At 33.1% G+C, this 16,916-nt stretch overlaps 1 protein-coding gene across 9 annotated transcripts in view; it reads right to left on the bottom strand.

The window, feature by feature from the left end:
- Positions 1-16,916, bottom strand: part of LOC143246300 (protein vein-like) — a 110,195-nt gene that overhangs the window by 31,890 nt on the left and 61,389 nt on the right. For all 9 annotated transcript variants that reach the window (XM_076492780.1, XM_076492783.1, XM_076492784.1 and 6 more), the window contains exon 2: positions 1,540-1,705. In XM_076492780.1, the coding sequence (XP_076348895.1) occupies positions 1,540-1,705 (166 nt within the window). The remainder of the gene's footprint in view (positions 1-1,539; positions 1,706-16,916) is intronic.

Raw genomic sequence — 16,916 nt, 5'->3', positions numbered from 1 at the left:
TATATTATTTCAAATATTCCAATAGCATGTTTTAACCATACGTATAGGAATCACGAAGGATTGTTTAGTGTGGACAAGCATTGGGGTTCATGTAATTTCAATTGTTTTAATGACAAGCTTTAGCCATACTAACTGAGGTACCCGTACCCTGGACGAAAGTCATGTAAATTCATGATTATTGAAAGGTCATCTTAGGACATGAAAACTTGTTTCCTTTATGTATAATTTAAAAAAACAACATACACCAAAACACCCATAAAAACAGCAAAAACACAAAATGTGAAACCGCAAATTTAAGTGTATCTCCTCTTGGATCCTACAAACCTCCATCCCATATTTGGTGAAGACCCATTAACAGGGGCGAAGTAGTGGTAAAAAAACAAACAAACCGCAAAAACACTTCTAAAAACCGCAAAATGCAAAATTGAAAATAAATCTCCACACCTTGCGAAGTATTTACAGACATATAACAGACAGTACTATTATATCTGTATAGACGGCGCCAGTGCATTGGATCTGCGAGTGATTATTGATGACGTCATATTTGCACCCTAAGAATAGAGAAAAGAGTTCTATATGACAAGAAACGGAGGCGAAACAGGAAAATCGTGACCCCTATTGCAAATCTACATGCACACAGGGTAAAAATTTCACGAAGATGGGGGATGCACATTGGATAATAAAAAGGGTTTTCCCAGTATCTTTTAAGCAAAAGTTCCATTATATTATCAAAGGATTCATAAAGGATTATTTAGTATGAACAAGCATCAGGGCTTAGGTAATTTCAACTGTTTTAATGACAAGTTTTAATCATATGTGAATCACAAAGGGTCTAATGGAGGCTCATTAGGTATGAAATTGTAAAAATTCTTTAGGTGCGATTGATTTATGATTGATACGAGTTGTAGTTTTATCGCGTCCAAAGTTTGGAGTTCAAAGCTCAAAACAAGTTTTTTTTTTATTATATAAAGTTTACTGAAAAATATTTGCCCTTCAGGTGAGAATTAATGAGCGTAACAGACATACACTTGTTTTTTTAACACGTGTGTGGGGAGAAAGCAAAATTTTTTATAAGTTATAAGGAAAAAATATCTTTGTCTTTCGTATCTAGCTAACACCTATATAATTAAAAACAAAATTTCAGGTTCCATCACATAACGAGTACGTGAGACGTCAAAACAACACCTGAAACTTGTCAATGTCGTATTAAATGTTAGTCCATGTTAACTAAACTTTAGCACAACAATAAAAGACTTACTTACTGTAAAACTAATTATCCCTGTGTATTCAAATTAAAATATTAAATATGTAATAAACTGATCTTATTTTAATTATTTTCATAATTACTTAAAGTCCAGTTTGTCTGTAATAAAGTCCTTATTTAGTTGTTCAAAGTAATATGCATTACGTAATAACAGAAACATTTGATTTTTATTATTACTTATTAGCTTAGAATTCAAAATAGGAGGTTGAGGGATGTTATAACCTTTCTAGGACATTTAACTATAAAACAAATAATTTGGAAGACATTTTCCGTACCTTCTCGTTTTTATTTTAATCCTCTTATTTTCTCTGATGAGTTTTTTATTTCTATACCATTGTACTTTAGGCTGTGGGTTTCCTCGGATGATACATCTTAGCTTGATTTCCGCATTCCCCTGAGTGATCACTTTAGCATGACGTATTCTGGTAGATGGTGGCTTAGCTGAAAGGAAGGAGTAAAACAGAATCATTCTCATGTTTAAAATACAAGAAGTAAGCTCTAATACTTTATTAACACAATAACTGTTTAACCTTCACATGCTACCTGACACTAAGATTTTCCAGTGACTTTTAAAGCGGGCATTTACGAGTATCAGAACATGCATCATAAATAGTGTTTATTTCGTTTAAAGAGACTTAACCATTATTAGTTTATACCATTATTGACTTAAAGAGAGAGGTTTTTGCTGTAATCGTATACAGTCCAATTATATAAATATATAATTATATGTGAATATGCAAAGAGAATTATTTTTATTTCATTTTAAATATATTGCGTTTTGAGTTTAAAAAAGTAAATCATTTTAGTTAAAATCTTGCCAGTTTAGAAAAAAAAATGTTTTTAAGGGGGAGTTTGATCTAATGGATAAGTTTTGTTGCATGCTACATGTGATGACCTAACGAAATACCTCTATATAATAATAATAATAAATTTATTAAGCAATAAATTAGACACAAAAAATCAAATATCAATATAAAACCATCAACAAAGAGTTAACTCGTCCTGTGATGGTTAAACACAAAATAAAGTAAAATCAAAACTTACAAAATCAATATAAAGTTCCCAGAATATTATCATCAGTATTTAAGATCCATTGTTTTAAGTATTTCTTTTGATTAACACGATTAATAGAAGATCTTATACTATAAGGAATAAAATTATGAATACGAGGTGCCAAATAAAGATATTGATGAAGTGTAACTGTTTTACGTGGTGTGGGTACATTAATTGGAAAAAAAGATTGAAGTCGTGTAAAATATGAAGTGACTTTAAAAGGCCTATTAAAAGAAACATGCAATGTAGATAAAGCTAAAAAATATAAATAAAGTTTATCATATGAAAGAGGGGGAGTTAAATTTACTGAAATCGGTATCAAGCCTATGAGTAAAAATAAGAGAGAAAACACTTTTTTGCAACTTGTGAATAGGAATTAAAAAAGTCTTATATGTGCCACCCCAAATTGAAATACAATATTGTAAGAAAGATTGAAAGAGAGCATAATATACACTTAACAAAATATGCATCTTTTTTCGGAAATAGTGTTAAAATAATTCCTGAAACGTTATTGTAAACACAGTCTCTCATTTCATTTTGTCCGATAATACAAGCTATATACTAAATTAACTAAATTACTGGCACAGACTTTTTCAAGTAGCTAAAATGATAGTATTTGTAATTAAACGCAAAGCTACAGAAAGGACTACCAGTGCTCTGCCCTCCATGGGTATCAAAACCCGGTTTCTGCTGCATAGATATCAGAGAGACAGTTCTGATCCTACCATTTTCAGCAGTCGTCAATACATTGTTTTTAGTGTTATCTAGTCTGCCATGATAGTTTGTATTTTTATAGTAATAACTTAGTCGTGATCTATTCTGTTATTTATACACACTCGTATTTTTTCTTCGAAAATGATGAAAAAATCAGAAAATTGCAAAAATCGAGCCTAGTAACTGGGGGATTCTATTTAAAAAAGAAAAATGAAAATGTGTAATCTTTCATATAATTAAACTTGCAAATTAATAGAGTATAATCTAAGTGAACATGATTGCCCCCCTCATAACAGTATAAACCTTATTGAAAACATAAATCCATATTGTTACAAATAAATACCGTTCGTTGATGAATCTTAACCCAAGTATAATGATTTTAAATTTCAATACTATTTATAAAACATATTTCATTTTATTACATTAAATATACTAATATATCTCACTTCCTATTGTGCCTGGTAATACTTCATTATAAATACATTACTATTTTATTTCCTGAAAAAAAAATAAAATTCTCTACAATCATTCATTACGTAAAATCGACACTTTACTATTTCGTATTCTTTTCAACAACACAATTAATATGAATTGGAACTTCATAAAAGTTGTTCTGGTTTTAGTAACGGATTATCCATAATTCAGCTACACAAATTTTGAAAAAAAAAATTTCCATCAAGTAAACAAATTTTTACAGATCGAGAGGAGAAAAGAAAAGTTACTTAAATCAGATTATCTCTTTTACCACAACAGATTTGTTTTTGTTATTTTTATGTTTTGGTTCTAGAACGATCGAGAAGACACAGTTTGATTTGATTTTGCGCAAAGCTACACAAGGGTTATCTGAGCTAGCCTTCCCTAATTTAACACTGAAAGACTAGAGGGAAGGCAAATAATAAATCACCACCCAACGCTAACTCTTGGTATTCTTTTTGCCAACGAATAACAAGATTAATCGTAACATTATAACACCTCCACGGCTATAAGGACGAGCATGTTTGGTGGGACGGGGATTCGAACCTGCACTCGTCAGAATGCGAGTCCAGCAGCCTAGCCACCTGGCCATACCAAGCCTCTCATATCGCGAATGGTCTAAAGAAATCTATAGCCAGCGGTCGGAAATATTTTAAACCTAACACAATGTGACCCGATTTCAATGGAAATGATTCACTTATGTAAAAATACATGTGACGTTTCGTGAAAAATCTGTACGTGACAGAGAAAAAAGGATATCATTTTCGAATTCAACGTACAGGAATTACCGTAGAACATATGAAAATTTCAAGGCAAATCATTGCGAGACTGTGTAATCGACTATTCTATTACATTTTTTTAGCTTTTTCCACATCTGCCATCTATCTCCTCTATTATTTACATTACTTTTGTGATACTCATCCTTCAGTATTATTTCCAAGTATAACTATTTTGTTTGTCTGATATATTTATTTTATCCTCATTTTAATTCACTCTTCTACTGCTTTCAATCAGTGATCCGTGATCTTCGTCAACTACATCTCCTATTACTGCTAAAACTTTCCTCGAATGTATTCTCTGATCTCAGTACTTCATCATGAACCACCTTTTATTTTGTTTATTATAATTCATACGTGTAATATATTAATTGTTTTTTTTCTGTACCACGACTGCTTGTATCTGTCTTTTACATTTGGCTTTCTTACAATGTGATAGATAGTGGTACCTTTAAAGAAGATACCATGAAAAACGCTATGTTTAGAAGAAAGACCGCGCACCGCTAACAGTTTTCTTCGTTTCTAATAGCGGACATACAGTCTGATGTTATATAAAAATCGAGTTGCGCGACTAACTGCTATACGCCAAGACACACTGACATGAAAAAAACCAAAAACATTTAGACGGTATGCAGTCTGGGCGCATGCGGTATGTGACTTGATAACGTAACTGCTGCTTTCCAAGTGTCTGAAGACAGGGGTAATGCTTAGCCAAGAGACGGTAGTTTAGCGCAATGTGGGCCAATAATTTCTATTTTCGGTTGCAGTCTACAATTGCTGCTTGCTGATATTAAGGAACTTGCTAACTTGGCAAACAGGACGAGAATGAATCATGAAAACCGTTAGTATAATTCCGACCACTCTTCGTCTCAAGGTCAAATACAGCTCATCAGGACATTTTGAAGAGCTCGCGCTCACCCGCGATACTTCATGAAAACGGTTGCTAATTTGAATACTATACTTTTTTGTTTGAGCTAATGGCCTATATATCTTACTTCTACGTGTGCCAAGTAACGTTGCATGTTTTATTTTTATCATTAGTCTATCTCCTCGCTTTTGGAAGCAAGTGAAATGAAGATACATGTTTTGATAAAAGGCATTTTGCTTGTCTTATTTATCAAAATGTTCCTGAAAAACATAAAAGAACATAATAATTCAAGCAAGTGTAAGCTATTTCAGTTTAGTTTACCTTAACATAGACCTAGAGAACACAGGAATAAGATATTTAATACCACTTTAGATAATAACACCTTTAACACACAAATTCGTGATACTCCACGGAGGCAACTTACGCACGAGCTTTAAGTAACTAATGAAACGTCTTTTGGTAATATGAATAGTAAATACCTGTTGCTCTGAATAAAAATATTTTCCTCACTACTTCATTAATATAGCAAGTAAATGTGCGAGTATACTCGCACACACTCACATTATATATTGGGGAAACGTTACTTTGGAAGCTAACTTGTTAATTTTAAGATAAAAAGGGTTTTCTTTTTAGACTGTTCTCAGTAAGATGTTCTGATTAAAAAAAAAAAACTTAAAAATATTATTTTCTCAAAATGTAATGGTGTTAAGAAGACAAATTACATTCCTTACCCAAATTTGAAACAAATTTTGGGATTATGATGTTTTAAGCATTTTTTTTCTACGCGACTACAAACAGTGCCACACTTTACATTTTTAATTGAAGCACGAATATAAACATATATTGTATTTTCTATGTCAGAAGTTTCAGCGAGAACAAATTACCATACGAACTATGAGAGAGAGAGAGAGAGCATGATACAGGTATTTTTAAAATTATAATATCTTGCAGTTAAAATATTAAAAACATAAATCCATTTTGAAATATTGCAATAAATTTCCAATAAGCATATAGCTTAATATTTGTCTCCATTTATAATTTATAGCAACATTTTTATTTGAACAGAGCATCTGGAAAACACAAAACCAATCACCGCTGTACCTTAAAAGCCAAACACAATACACATTTCAAGACGGAAGATGATTAGGTCATGAAGGTCGAAACGTTGTTCTCTACTTTATTTTAATAAAAGTTTTAATACCTATACCAGCCGTCTTAAAATACATGTTTACTTCAAGTTGGTTTCTCGTCATCACGAACTGCAATGTGCAACTTTATCACGTTATAATATTCTTTGACAAAAATATGATATGAAGTGTACTTACAATATGGCCACACTGACGAAAAAGACAATGAAAATATTTTTAATAGTTTTGATTACATACTAAATGTATATAATTTGGAGAAATGTTTCTAGATACAACGTAGCTTTTAAAGGGGTAATGGTTTTACTGCAGTATAACAACGTTCAACACTACAGTATCATTTACAGGGTGAATCAAACAAGGAACGCACCATGATTTTTCAGTCTTTTGGTTATTTTTGTTTTCTCAAACTTTAACAATTTCTTTTTGATAGCTATGTCTACTTAATATCTTAAAAAGGTTTTTTTTCTAATTTGTTTGATTAGAAAATGCATATATTTTCTCCGCATGTTTTATCTGTCGTTAAGTAATGCCATACACATTTTTAACTACGAACTTAATGACACTGTGAAAGAATGCCTGTAAACATTTTTTTTACTGCCAAAACTTCAATAGCTTGAACTTGACACAGATATAAGAAAAGGTTTACGTTTACAAACAACTAACATATCACTGTAGTCGTAAAGTCTTAAGGACATGAAAAATATATCCATAACCTTTTGAAAACTGTTAAAGAAAAAAGAAATAGATATAAATACACTTCTTAAATAGCACTAGATTGTTCGATACTAATATATTCTAGAATATTTAGTTTATTTAAACGATAAAGTTCTACATAGTCAGCCATTTGGTATTCGCAGATTTGTAATTGATGTCTAACGAAATTTAACTTATTTTTAAAATAATGTGACGTTCCTTAACAGCAAAGAACGTTGGCAAGGTAGGACTGCCATTTCTACAACATTAGGGCAGGGTCTGCACACGTTGCGAACGAGACGAGCTCAATGATTATTTAAAGGTCTTTTCGTGACATAGACAAATGAATGCTTGTCGTCCAAAGTTAACATTTTCTGTCCTTATTGCAACACATGACATTGAACGAAAGTATAAATCTGTCATTAGTTTTATTTAAGTAGATCTTATTTGTTTCGAGTGTAAAATATTTATTAAGTTTTCGTTGATGTAAGATGGTATATATTATAGGTTATTTACGCGTTAAACACCAACTATGCATTTATATAATTGCGTAGCATCCTCTCTATTCAACTGTTCGTTCGAGAATTGGGTAACAGTTTCTAGTTGAACGAACTTTTCGAGTGATTATACCCATATTAATTTGTCTTTATTCTAAATTTCACGTAAACAAGTTTCTCTGTTACTTAACATATTTATTTCTTCAGTCTTTCAACTTTTCTTTACCTTTTCCTTAAAATTTGGAACTAGGCCACTTTTCAACGTAGGTTGAAATTCCCGACTTACAACCAAGATCCCAGTATGCATCGCTCACTAAATACGTTTATCGAAACTTAATCAAACGATCGCTTGAAGCTTCTTGTTGAGAACTTTTGGAACAAACTATAAACTACAAACAAATGAAAGCTTTTTTACCTGCTGATGTTTAATAATCTAAGTTTGAATTTCGTTTGCTTTACAGTTTTCATAAGATAATTACTTAAGAGATGATTAGTTCGTGAAAAGAGGAAAAAAAAAGGAAAAGAGTCGAATACGTTTGTTCATGTAACGTATTGTATATAACAGATGAAATACCGATTAACTGAGGGCTTAGGTTCGGTTACTTTCACACTTAAAAGGTATTTCCTCTTAATTCAAATAGCAAGAAAACCCTTCATAATGAGCTTTCATGAAAAGAGAGGGTTCCCATGTGTCACATCAAAGGTTCTTTGCACCCTTAAATCTGTCACCGTCAACCTTATCAGTGCAAGTTCGACGCCGAAATTTCTCGATGTATTAACAACATCTCGCTTACTCGCCTATTTTGTGACAAAGCCTTGTAACAAGCAGGAGTATTAAAAGATGGATGGGACTAGCCGCACACGACGTCTGAAAGTTTTATCACCATCTACGCTAAGAGAGTCAGTTAAGGGCTTTCTCCTCTTATAGCTTAAACCGTCTGGCACGTCATAAACCGACCGTGCCGCGAAAACGCGTCGCCTTTTTGTGCCAAGTATGTCATCGGAACCATGTTTTCATGCTTCCTGAGAAATTCTGGTCTTTGCATCTTGAACGGACAGCCAGCAAAACCCACAAGTAAATTTAGCTTTCTAATCAACGCTCCCCTCTCACCCAGATACAACAAGCTCCTGAAATTGTTCCCGTCGGAGAGATTTCACTTCTGACAATAAAGCCCATATTGAGGCAACTGTCAGAACCAGCCTGTCGTGACGTCTGAAATGACGAAATCTGTCGCGGAGTACAAGGGATGAGAAGGAAGAGGAAAAAATGTTCTCTACTATCTCTGAAGAAATCCCAAGGTACAGCTTATTTAATTTTCTGGCTCTTTCAATAATAAAATAAGCTGCGGATTCCGTGTTAATAGTTTCGTGAACGTTATGAAAAAAAAAATCGTTCTTATATAGAAAAAACCGCCGAATGGAATGGTATAGAAGGTACCAATGACATGTCTTTTCTTCTTCTATGAACGTGAGGTGTGTTTTTTTTTCCAATAAAAACAAAATGTGCTAGAAAGGCAGAAATAAATCAAATACTGGAAACAAATTAAATGAGACGGTGGTGTACATCACTATAAAACTGAACATCTCATAAGATGCTTTGTATAACATATGGCAGTAGCACGTGTTTCCCATCGTAACGGTACAGTAATGAGATACACCAGTACTGTATCATTTCGGAAAGTATGTCTTACGTCTGGCCTTCTGTTCGGTGTATTGTATTAAATCAAATCTATAGTACTTAAGCAGTTATTTGATAAACCTTGTATAATAAGAGGTTACATTATAAGCGTAATATATGCAATAAAGTTTAATGTTCAAGAGTTCCGCCAGTAGCTACCAACTGTACTTGCTAAAAATTGTAGTGTTACATTATTCCAGTTTTCCTCAACTCTCTCACACAGATATGTCCACGTTCTAGTACATAAAAGGATTCCCCTGGAATACTTTTTATTCCAAATCGAAGTATAATAATATAATTATGCACAATTTTATGTCAAGATATGCTTGCCATTAAAAAGAAATTAAGGTTAAATATTAAATATGGCGCTTTTATGAGAGCCAGCGTACTGGATAGTATCAAATAGATATCGTTAAATGTAATAATGCATTTTAAAACGAACTGTATGGAAACAATCGGTAGGGAAAAAAAAAACGAAAAAAAAACATGCCTTCATTTTAAAGTAACATTGATAATATATTCGGTTTCCATAATAACTGAACCCTACAAAGATACTTAACGAACCAGAACACAGTTATGATGACTACAAAGATACTTAACGAACCAGAACACAGTTATGATGAGATTAATATTAGCGATAAAACAGTATAAAAATGCTGCGGAAGTTGATTATCGCTGTCAAAATACACGTGGTTTAAATATCAAATGATTCACGTGTAATTGGCTCCGAAATACTTCCGACAAAAAATGAGAGCAAATGTTATATATTCCAGCTAGATGTAGAGAATTAAAAATAATACATTTAGCTTTTATGATTGTCTTTATAAGAGTGCAACCTAAGACTAAATATATCAATGACGATGCAGATACACGTAACTAGAAATAGCCTCCAATAAACTTCACATATCAAAGCATGGCAAATTTCCAGCGACTGTATAATCTTGAATATTAAAGGAGATTATGAAATAAATGTCTTCTTTTCAAAAACATATACGATTACATATGTAATGGAATACACACACAACAACGACACACACACACATTTTAATGGATGTTTTCTTAACTTTTTATATAAATTTCTTTAACCCTTCCACAACCTTCTGGTGATTTGATAAAAATTTGCACTAGTAGCGCAATTTCAAAACTGTATATATAAATGAACCTGGTTACCACAAAAGACCTTCGAATGGTTCATAACAAGTGCCAGTTAGTAAGAAGAGAATAAATATATTACGAAAAACAAAGGGTCTTTCATTGCTCCGATATTTTTTAAGCTTTGTTTTGATTATTTTACATATTACGAAGAACATTCGTACAAAAATTTGTTCATCAAGTCTAGAGAAGGCGTTGCTTTCTACGTTACATGAACCTTAGGCTAAAATATATCAGAGAAAACGAGGGGAAAGAAATTTTGTGTACAGCAGGTGTCTGTAATATCCGCACATATCTACCACCAGGGAACGTTATGAGTAAACAACAATTTAACATCATACATAACGTTGTGAACCGTAAATTCCTCAATTATTGATGAGAAACGTTTTAAACACCTAGTCCATTTTAGAGGAATAAAATAAGTGATAGGTAACAACTTCAAGAGAAACTGGTAAAACAAATGCCAATTAATACTGAATTCGTTAGTAATCTTAGTAAACATTTGATATCTGATCTGTTAACATAATTTCAAAGGTAGGAAGTACTGAGGAAGTTTGCTGTTTCGGTTACAAATGTATTACTCTAATGTGCATTTTTAGCTTTAATTCTATTTGTTCTAAAAACTCCAGAACATTTTCTACGACTTGTTCAAAATCGTAGCTATGGCGACTGCATCAGTGTCGTCACAGGACGATGATAAACTAATTTATTTCTGTTGCATGCTTTAAAATACGTACAAGAAATTAAGTACAAGAGTATTTAGGGATAATGTTTTCGAACCGGGAACACTTTCGGTGGACATTTTTTCTTCCGAGACTAACATTTCTCATACACGGACTGTCCCCTAAAATCAGATGTGATCAACCTGAATTAGAAGTCCAAATGACATTTTCACTATAGTCACTAGAAAAGGCAAGTTTCTCGCGATATTAACAGAAAACTTAGCTTACAAATATTTGCTACAAGTCTATGGAATCTAAACTTACTATTTACGCTTATATAAAATCTACTTAAGATATTATCTTCCTTCAGATTCATCAAATCTCTGAAAATTTATGATGTACGCACACTATTAATTACATTACATTAAACTTGTAATTGTATTAAAATTGATAAAATTAAGACTATTAGAGTTAGTAAGAAAGTAAATTACAAGGGCAGAGGCCCTTCATTAATTCCAGAGAACTGAAGACTTTGTTTCAAAATCTCATACGCGACCTTATTTTATATTTGTGTTCTTAAATGTGGTTGGAAGTATCAGAATATTACTCATTCTTGGTAGAAAATCCTGAAAGTGCTTAATTGTTTTTTCTTATGTGTTTTCATATCTTCGTAACAATATAAAGTATATCCCTAATCCGTTCTTAAAAATTATATATCCGTTGGTTGTTATATTAAAACTCCAGTATAAACTGTGCAATTATTTGTTACTAGGATAGATGAAATTCATATGAATTTATCCTTATAAAGAGCTAAAAATCATTTTATAAAAACGAAAGTATAGAAGTATATTAATAGATTAAAAGACAGTCGGTTCGATGAAAGTGTAAATAAAATTGGTTGTGGTAAAAAGGCATGATTTATTTAGTCTTTCAAAACAGTCTACTTTAGAAGATATTTAGAGACATTTCACAGCCAGGTCAACAACCGTGAAGCACGTTTAGTGGCACATGAGAACAACAGAATAAAAAACAATAATCATTACTGACAAAAAAGGTATAGATCATGATATTGTCTATACGTAACTTTTATTTTTGTTCCATGCGACCGTGTATTTTATTAGCTGTTTAAAGCCTCCGTTTGAGGTATTAAAATATTTCATGAGAAATGTGTTTCTGTACAGAGCAATGTAACAAACGTGAAAACACGTTTTCTAATTCGAATTCTACATGTTCCCCCTTAAAACAATTATTGTATAAATTGAAACCTTTTTCTAATAGTCTTTCAATTTTACGAATATACATGTTTGGCTATTGCAAAAAATCATTATCCCAATGGATTTCATTAACTTTACGGATCAACAATGCTAAAATAAGAGGTTATATTCAAGGAGCCTGGATGTCATATCGTGATATCCTATCAAACGTCGAGTTTCAACTTAATTCTAAAAACTGTCATAAATATGGAGACTTAAATGCTGATATCTATAATACAGATATACATACAGTTTTAGCATATGTATTAAAATGAACACGGCCGGCATAATTTAATTTCACTTTGACACGAGATCGTTTCGTCTCAGCAATGGTATCACACCGAATTCAATACTATACGTTCTGATTATACCTTTAATTTGACTTGCCCCAAAATTACATGCTGTATTCGAAAATGCATGACTTGTCATGATTTCTTGCCCGAATTTTAATATTTATTGTACTCACGACACATTAATCTAAACTCGTAGCTTGTAGAAACCATGTCCACGTTGAACTATCCATTTAAGTTTTCAAATGGCCCGGCATGGCCAGGTGGGTTAAGGCGTTCGACTCGTAATCCGAGGGTCGCGGGTTCGAATCCCGGTCGCACCGAACATGCTCGCCTTTTCAGCCATAATGGCGTTATAATGTGACGATCAATTCCACTATTCTTTGGTAAAAGAGTAGTCCAAGAGTTGGCGGTGGGTGGTGATGACTAGCTGCCTTAGACTGCAAAATTAGGGACGGTTAGCGCAGATTTCCCTTGAGTAGCTTTGCGCGAAATTAAAAAACAAACAAACAAAAACAAGTTTTTCAAATATCAACTTATCTCATGCTAAGTTAAGTAAGTGACTTTTAAAGTCCAAACAGCCAGTTGAATTGAATTGCATCTGATCATTCGACCCCACTGCCTTATTTTAGCTAACCTGGTCGCATTTTGTTGTGTAACAACAAACTAAGAGGATGTTTGAAGCAATGCCAAATCACCTATAAGTAGACACGTCGGTCTAGATTCAGTTCTGTGATAACCTTATTATGTGTTAGTTTTTTTTATTCAGTTTGTTTGAATTTCACGCAAAGCCACACGAGGGTTATCTGCGCTAACCGTCCCTAAATTAGTAGTTTAAGACTAAAGGGAAGGCAGCTAGTCATCATCACCCATCGCAAACTCTTGGGCTACTCTTTTACCAATGAATAATGGGATTGACCATCACATTATAGCGCCCCCACGACTAAAGGGCAAGCGTGTTTGATGTGATGGGAATTCGAATTCGCGGCCCTTAGATTACGAGTCACGCGTCCAAACCACCTGGCCATGGTGGGCCATTATAATGTTTTACATTATCACAATCATCATTGAATTAGTTGAAGATGACAGCGTTAGTCTTTGCTCTTTCAGGAAACACCAAAACAATGCTACTTATTACGGGAAATATTAATATATATAAACACACACACACGCATAATCGTTTTTCGCGCCGTTATAAAAGTGCGTTTTTAACAATATATTTGAGTGTAATTTTTCTCTCTTAATTAAAGGCTGATAGTAATCAAATGGTTAGCTGACGGACTATGGATCTGCAGGTCTACTTTTCGAGTATCGTTAACAAGAAAAAAAGAAATCTCATTATGCTGTTAGGGTTAGTGTGTGCATCTTGGGAGCAACGTTAAAATCCAACTATTCAGTTAGACAAAGGTAGCCTAAGAGCTGGTGGCGGATGCCGTTGACTAGCTGCCTTCATTCTAGTCTCAAAATTCAAAATTAGGGATGGCTAGCGCAGATAGCCATCGTATAATTTTGCGCAAGTATCCAAAAAACGAACAAAGAAAACTCTTCAAACTGCTTGACGAATTTCGGGTTTACTAAACTAATACCAATACAAAAAATATTGCCATTTATATATCAATCTACAGATACGTTTTAAGTGCAATCCAAAACATTGAAATACAAAGTATGTATCAATCATTAATATTTCGTTGTTTTATGGAGTAACCGACGGAGTTTATGGAATGGTGAGGACCATTGTTGAGATTTTCAAATCTTATTTCCAAAACCTACAGGATTTATCATGAGTTACACTTTAATGGGATTTTTCAATTAATGTATTTTCCAGTTGTAGATATATTATAGACGTTTTAACTCAGGTAGCTGACTATTTTTTTAAATAAACTATGGCAAGTAGATAATGTTTTGAGAAAAATCTTATTTATATACGATTTTTGTTGTTGTTTCCCGAAATTTATATAATGACTCGAATTCTGTTTGCTCTTTATTTTATATACAATAATGTTCCGTAAGGTTCTCACACTTGTGTTGTAATTTGATCGCTTAAATAAAATGATTATTTCAGGTCTGATTTGGAATTGGTTGTTGTTAATCTCAAGCGTTCAAAAACAGAGGAAAACTTAGAACATTCCTCTTTGTGTAGTTCTAAGAAAACCTGTAGAAGTGTCACAATTAAGAAATCTCTACGAGATACTGTAGAAGCAGAAATAAAGGCCAAATATTAAGACACAAAAGATTTGTTATTGTCATAAATTTTATTTAAAAATCGTTAATGTTCTGAAATTATAAGTAAACATAATATGCGGATAGAGACAAAATTTTTATCCATGCACCACCAAGCCGTTATTTACGAATTACAAAATTAACAGTTTTTGTGAATGCGGATCTAGAAATCTCCAAACTCATAAGCATCATCTTTAGTGAGCTACAGAAAAACACTAATTTGAAGTTTTGTTATCACATAAATATTTTTCAGTAGTCAGTAAAAAGAAAAGTTGTAGTATGTTAAAAGTGTACACAGAATTATTTGAATTATATAACTGAAATATACCAGTCTTTTAAGGAACGAAGCTCATAACTAGTAACTTGTGTTTTATATAAGTCATTTGGGCAGTGGTCCATTATTTGTACGGGCAGATTTTCTTGGGGTGGGGTGATCCAACATTTTAATCAGTGATATCGAGAAAACCCACTTGTCCAACATTTTATTCAAAAGCAAGCAACTGCTGTTGACCTAATCCATATTAAAAAAATAAATAAAAAGACTGTTAATAGACAAATGTTATAAATGCCACACGTGTCGAAAGTGGTACTTGCTGTTATAAAAAAGTTAAGGTAATCCAACCAACACAAAGTTTTGGTGAATCAATCTTGCAAAATGAATTTTAGAAATAAATAAATACATCGGCTGCGATCGAAGAATCAATTTTAGACCACTGTTTGTTTTGTTATGCACTGGGCTGTGTTGAGCCCACCAAGAGTGTGGAAACTCGATTCTTAGCGTTAAACATTCAGAGCAGCCGCTGAGCCACTGGGAAGGTGCGTTCGCATTGTACCAGCTATTTTTAGGGTTAAACACCTGAACATAGATAGCTTCCCAATACGAATCAAATACCCAAACAAAGTGAATATTAACTGTTTCAAACAGAGAAATTCAGGGTTTTGTAGAATATTTAATACGTAAAGTATCAAAATCTTAGTCCATTTCATACATCAAAGAAACTGACATCAACTCTAACTTCAGAGCTGAATTGATGCTTCAGTAAGATTAAGTTGAGGGACGCAGATGTTGCTTTAATATCGTCGACCTTCACAGAATATATATACTCATAAGACTTCCATTCTTGTACGAGTAGAACACGTTTTATGGATGTGAAATGTGTTTTAACCAATGACGACCTATAGGTTCTTACACCACCCTGCTTTTGTTATTATTCTATTTTTAATAACGTGGATCCATACTGATCATCTATGCATTTTAATTAGGAGATTTGTCCATTGTGTTTTTAGTCTTTTAAACTGCCGTGATTTCATACCATTCATCTGTGTATGTTTGCTGAAGTGATTTGGGCCTTCTATTTTAACAAGGGAGTGTATTTCTCAAGCTACATGAAACGTTTGTGACACAGAATGATTTTACAATATGAAATTGGTTTCTGCGAAAGATAAACCCTGACCTAATTACTTACTTGGTGTTATAAATAATGATTCAATCGTATCAAGTGTCATCCAAAAATCACTGAAGCGTGTATACATATATCAGTATGTCCGATAAATGTGTTTCTTTTCCCGCTTCTTTCAGGTTTCCTAGTTTTAGTCGTTTTGTTTTTCAAAGTGTATGTGTATGTGTGTGTGTGTGTGGCTAATGATCAGTTTGCATGCGTTTCGACAGTCCAATCATTCACATGGCAGGAAAACAGAAACGATTCCCTTGAAACAACTTTAAATGCAACGTGCCTTTTCTTACGCTTTTGATTTTGTTGTGTTAACAATAATTCACGAACGCCATGCATGCGGGAATCAGTCTCACTTGATGCACGTGTAGTCTGCACATGGATACTTTGTGATCAAAACACGATGCCGCTCGTGCGTTCCCTTTCTTTCAAAATACAGATAGTGAAGCTAATCGGTGAAGCCATTTTAAAAACAACTCGAGCCGGTAAAGAACAAAGGTAGGGTTAGGTAATACGGAATATTCTTAGCGCAGCGTTAAAAGGAAGAAAGGCAGACAATAAGATAAGGAGTGATAATTTAGCAGTCATCCAACCTTGGACTTGTTAAATCCCTGAAATGCCAAAGCCATTTTAAACTCTTTAAAGAAATTTCTAAGAAATTGAAGAAAATGTGATGCCGCTGGAAATCAACAAGAAACAAAAAATGGATGTTTTGCCACTTCA

This window comes from Tachypleus tridentatus, chromosome 3 (assembly GCF_004210375.1).
Source record: "Tachypleus tridentatus isolate NWPU-2018 chromosome 3, ASM421037v1, whole genome shotgun sequence".
Lineage (NCBI taxonomy): Eukaryota > Metazoa > Arthropoda > Merostomata > Xiphosura > Limulidae > Tachypleus > Tachypleus tridentatus.
Note: the sequence above shows the minus strand (reverse complement) of the source record. Positions and strands in the feature narration are given on the sequence as shown.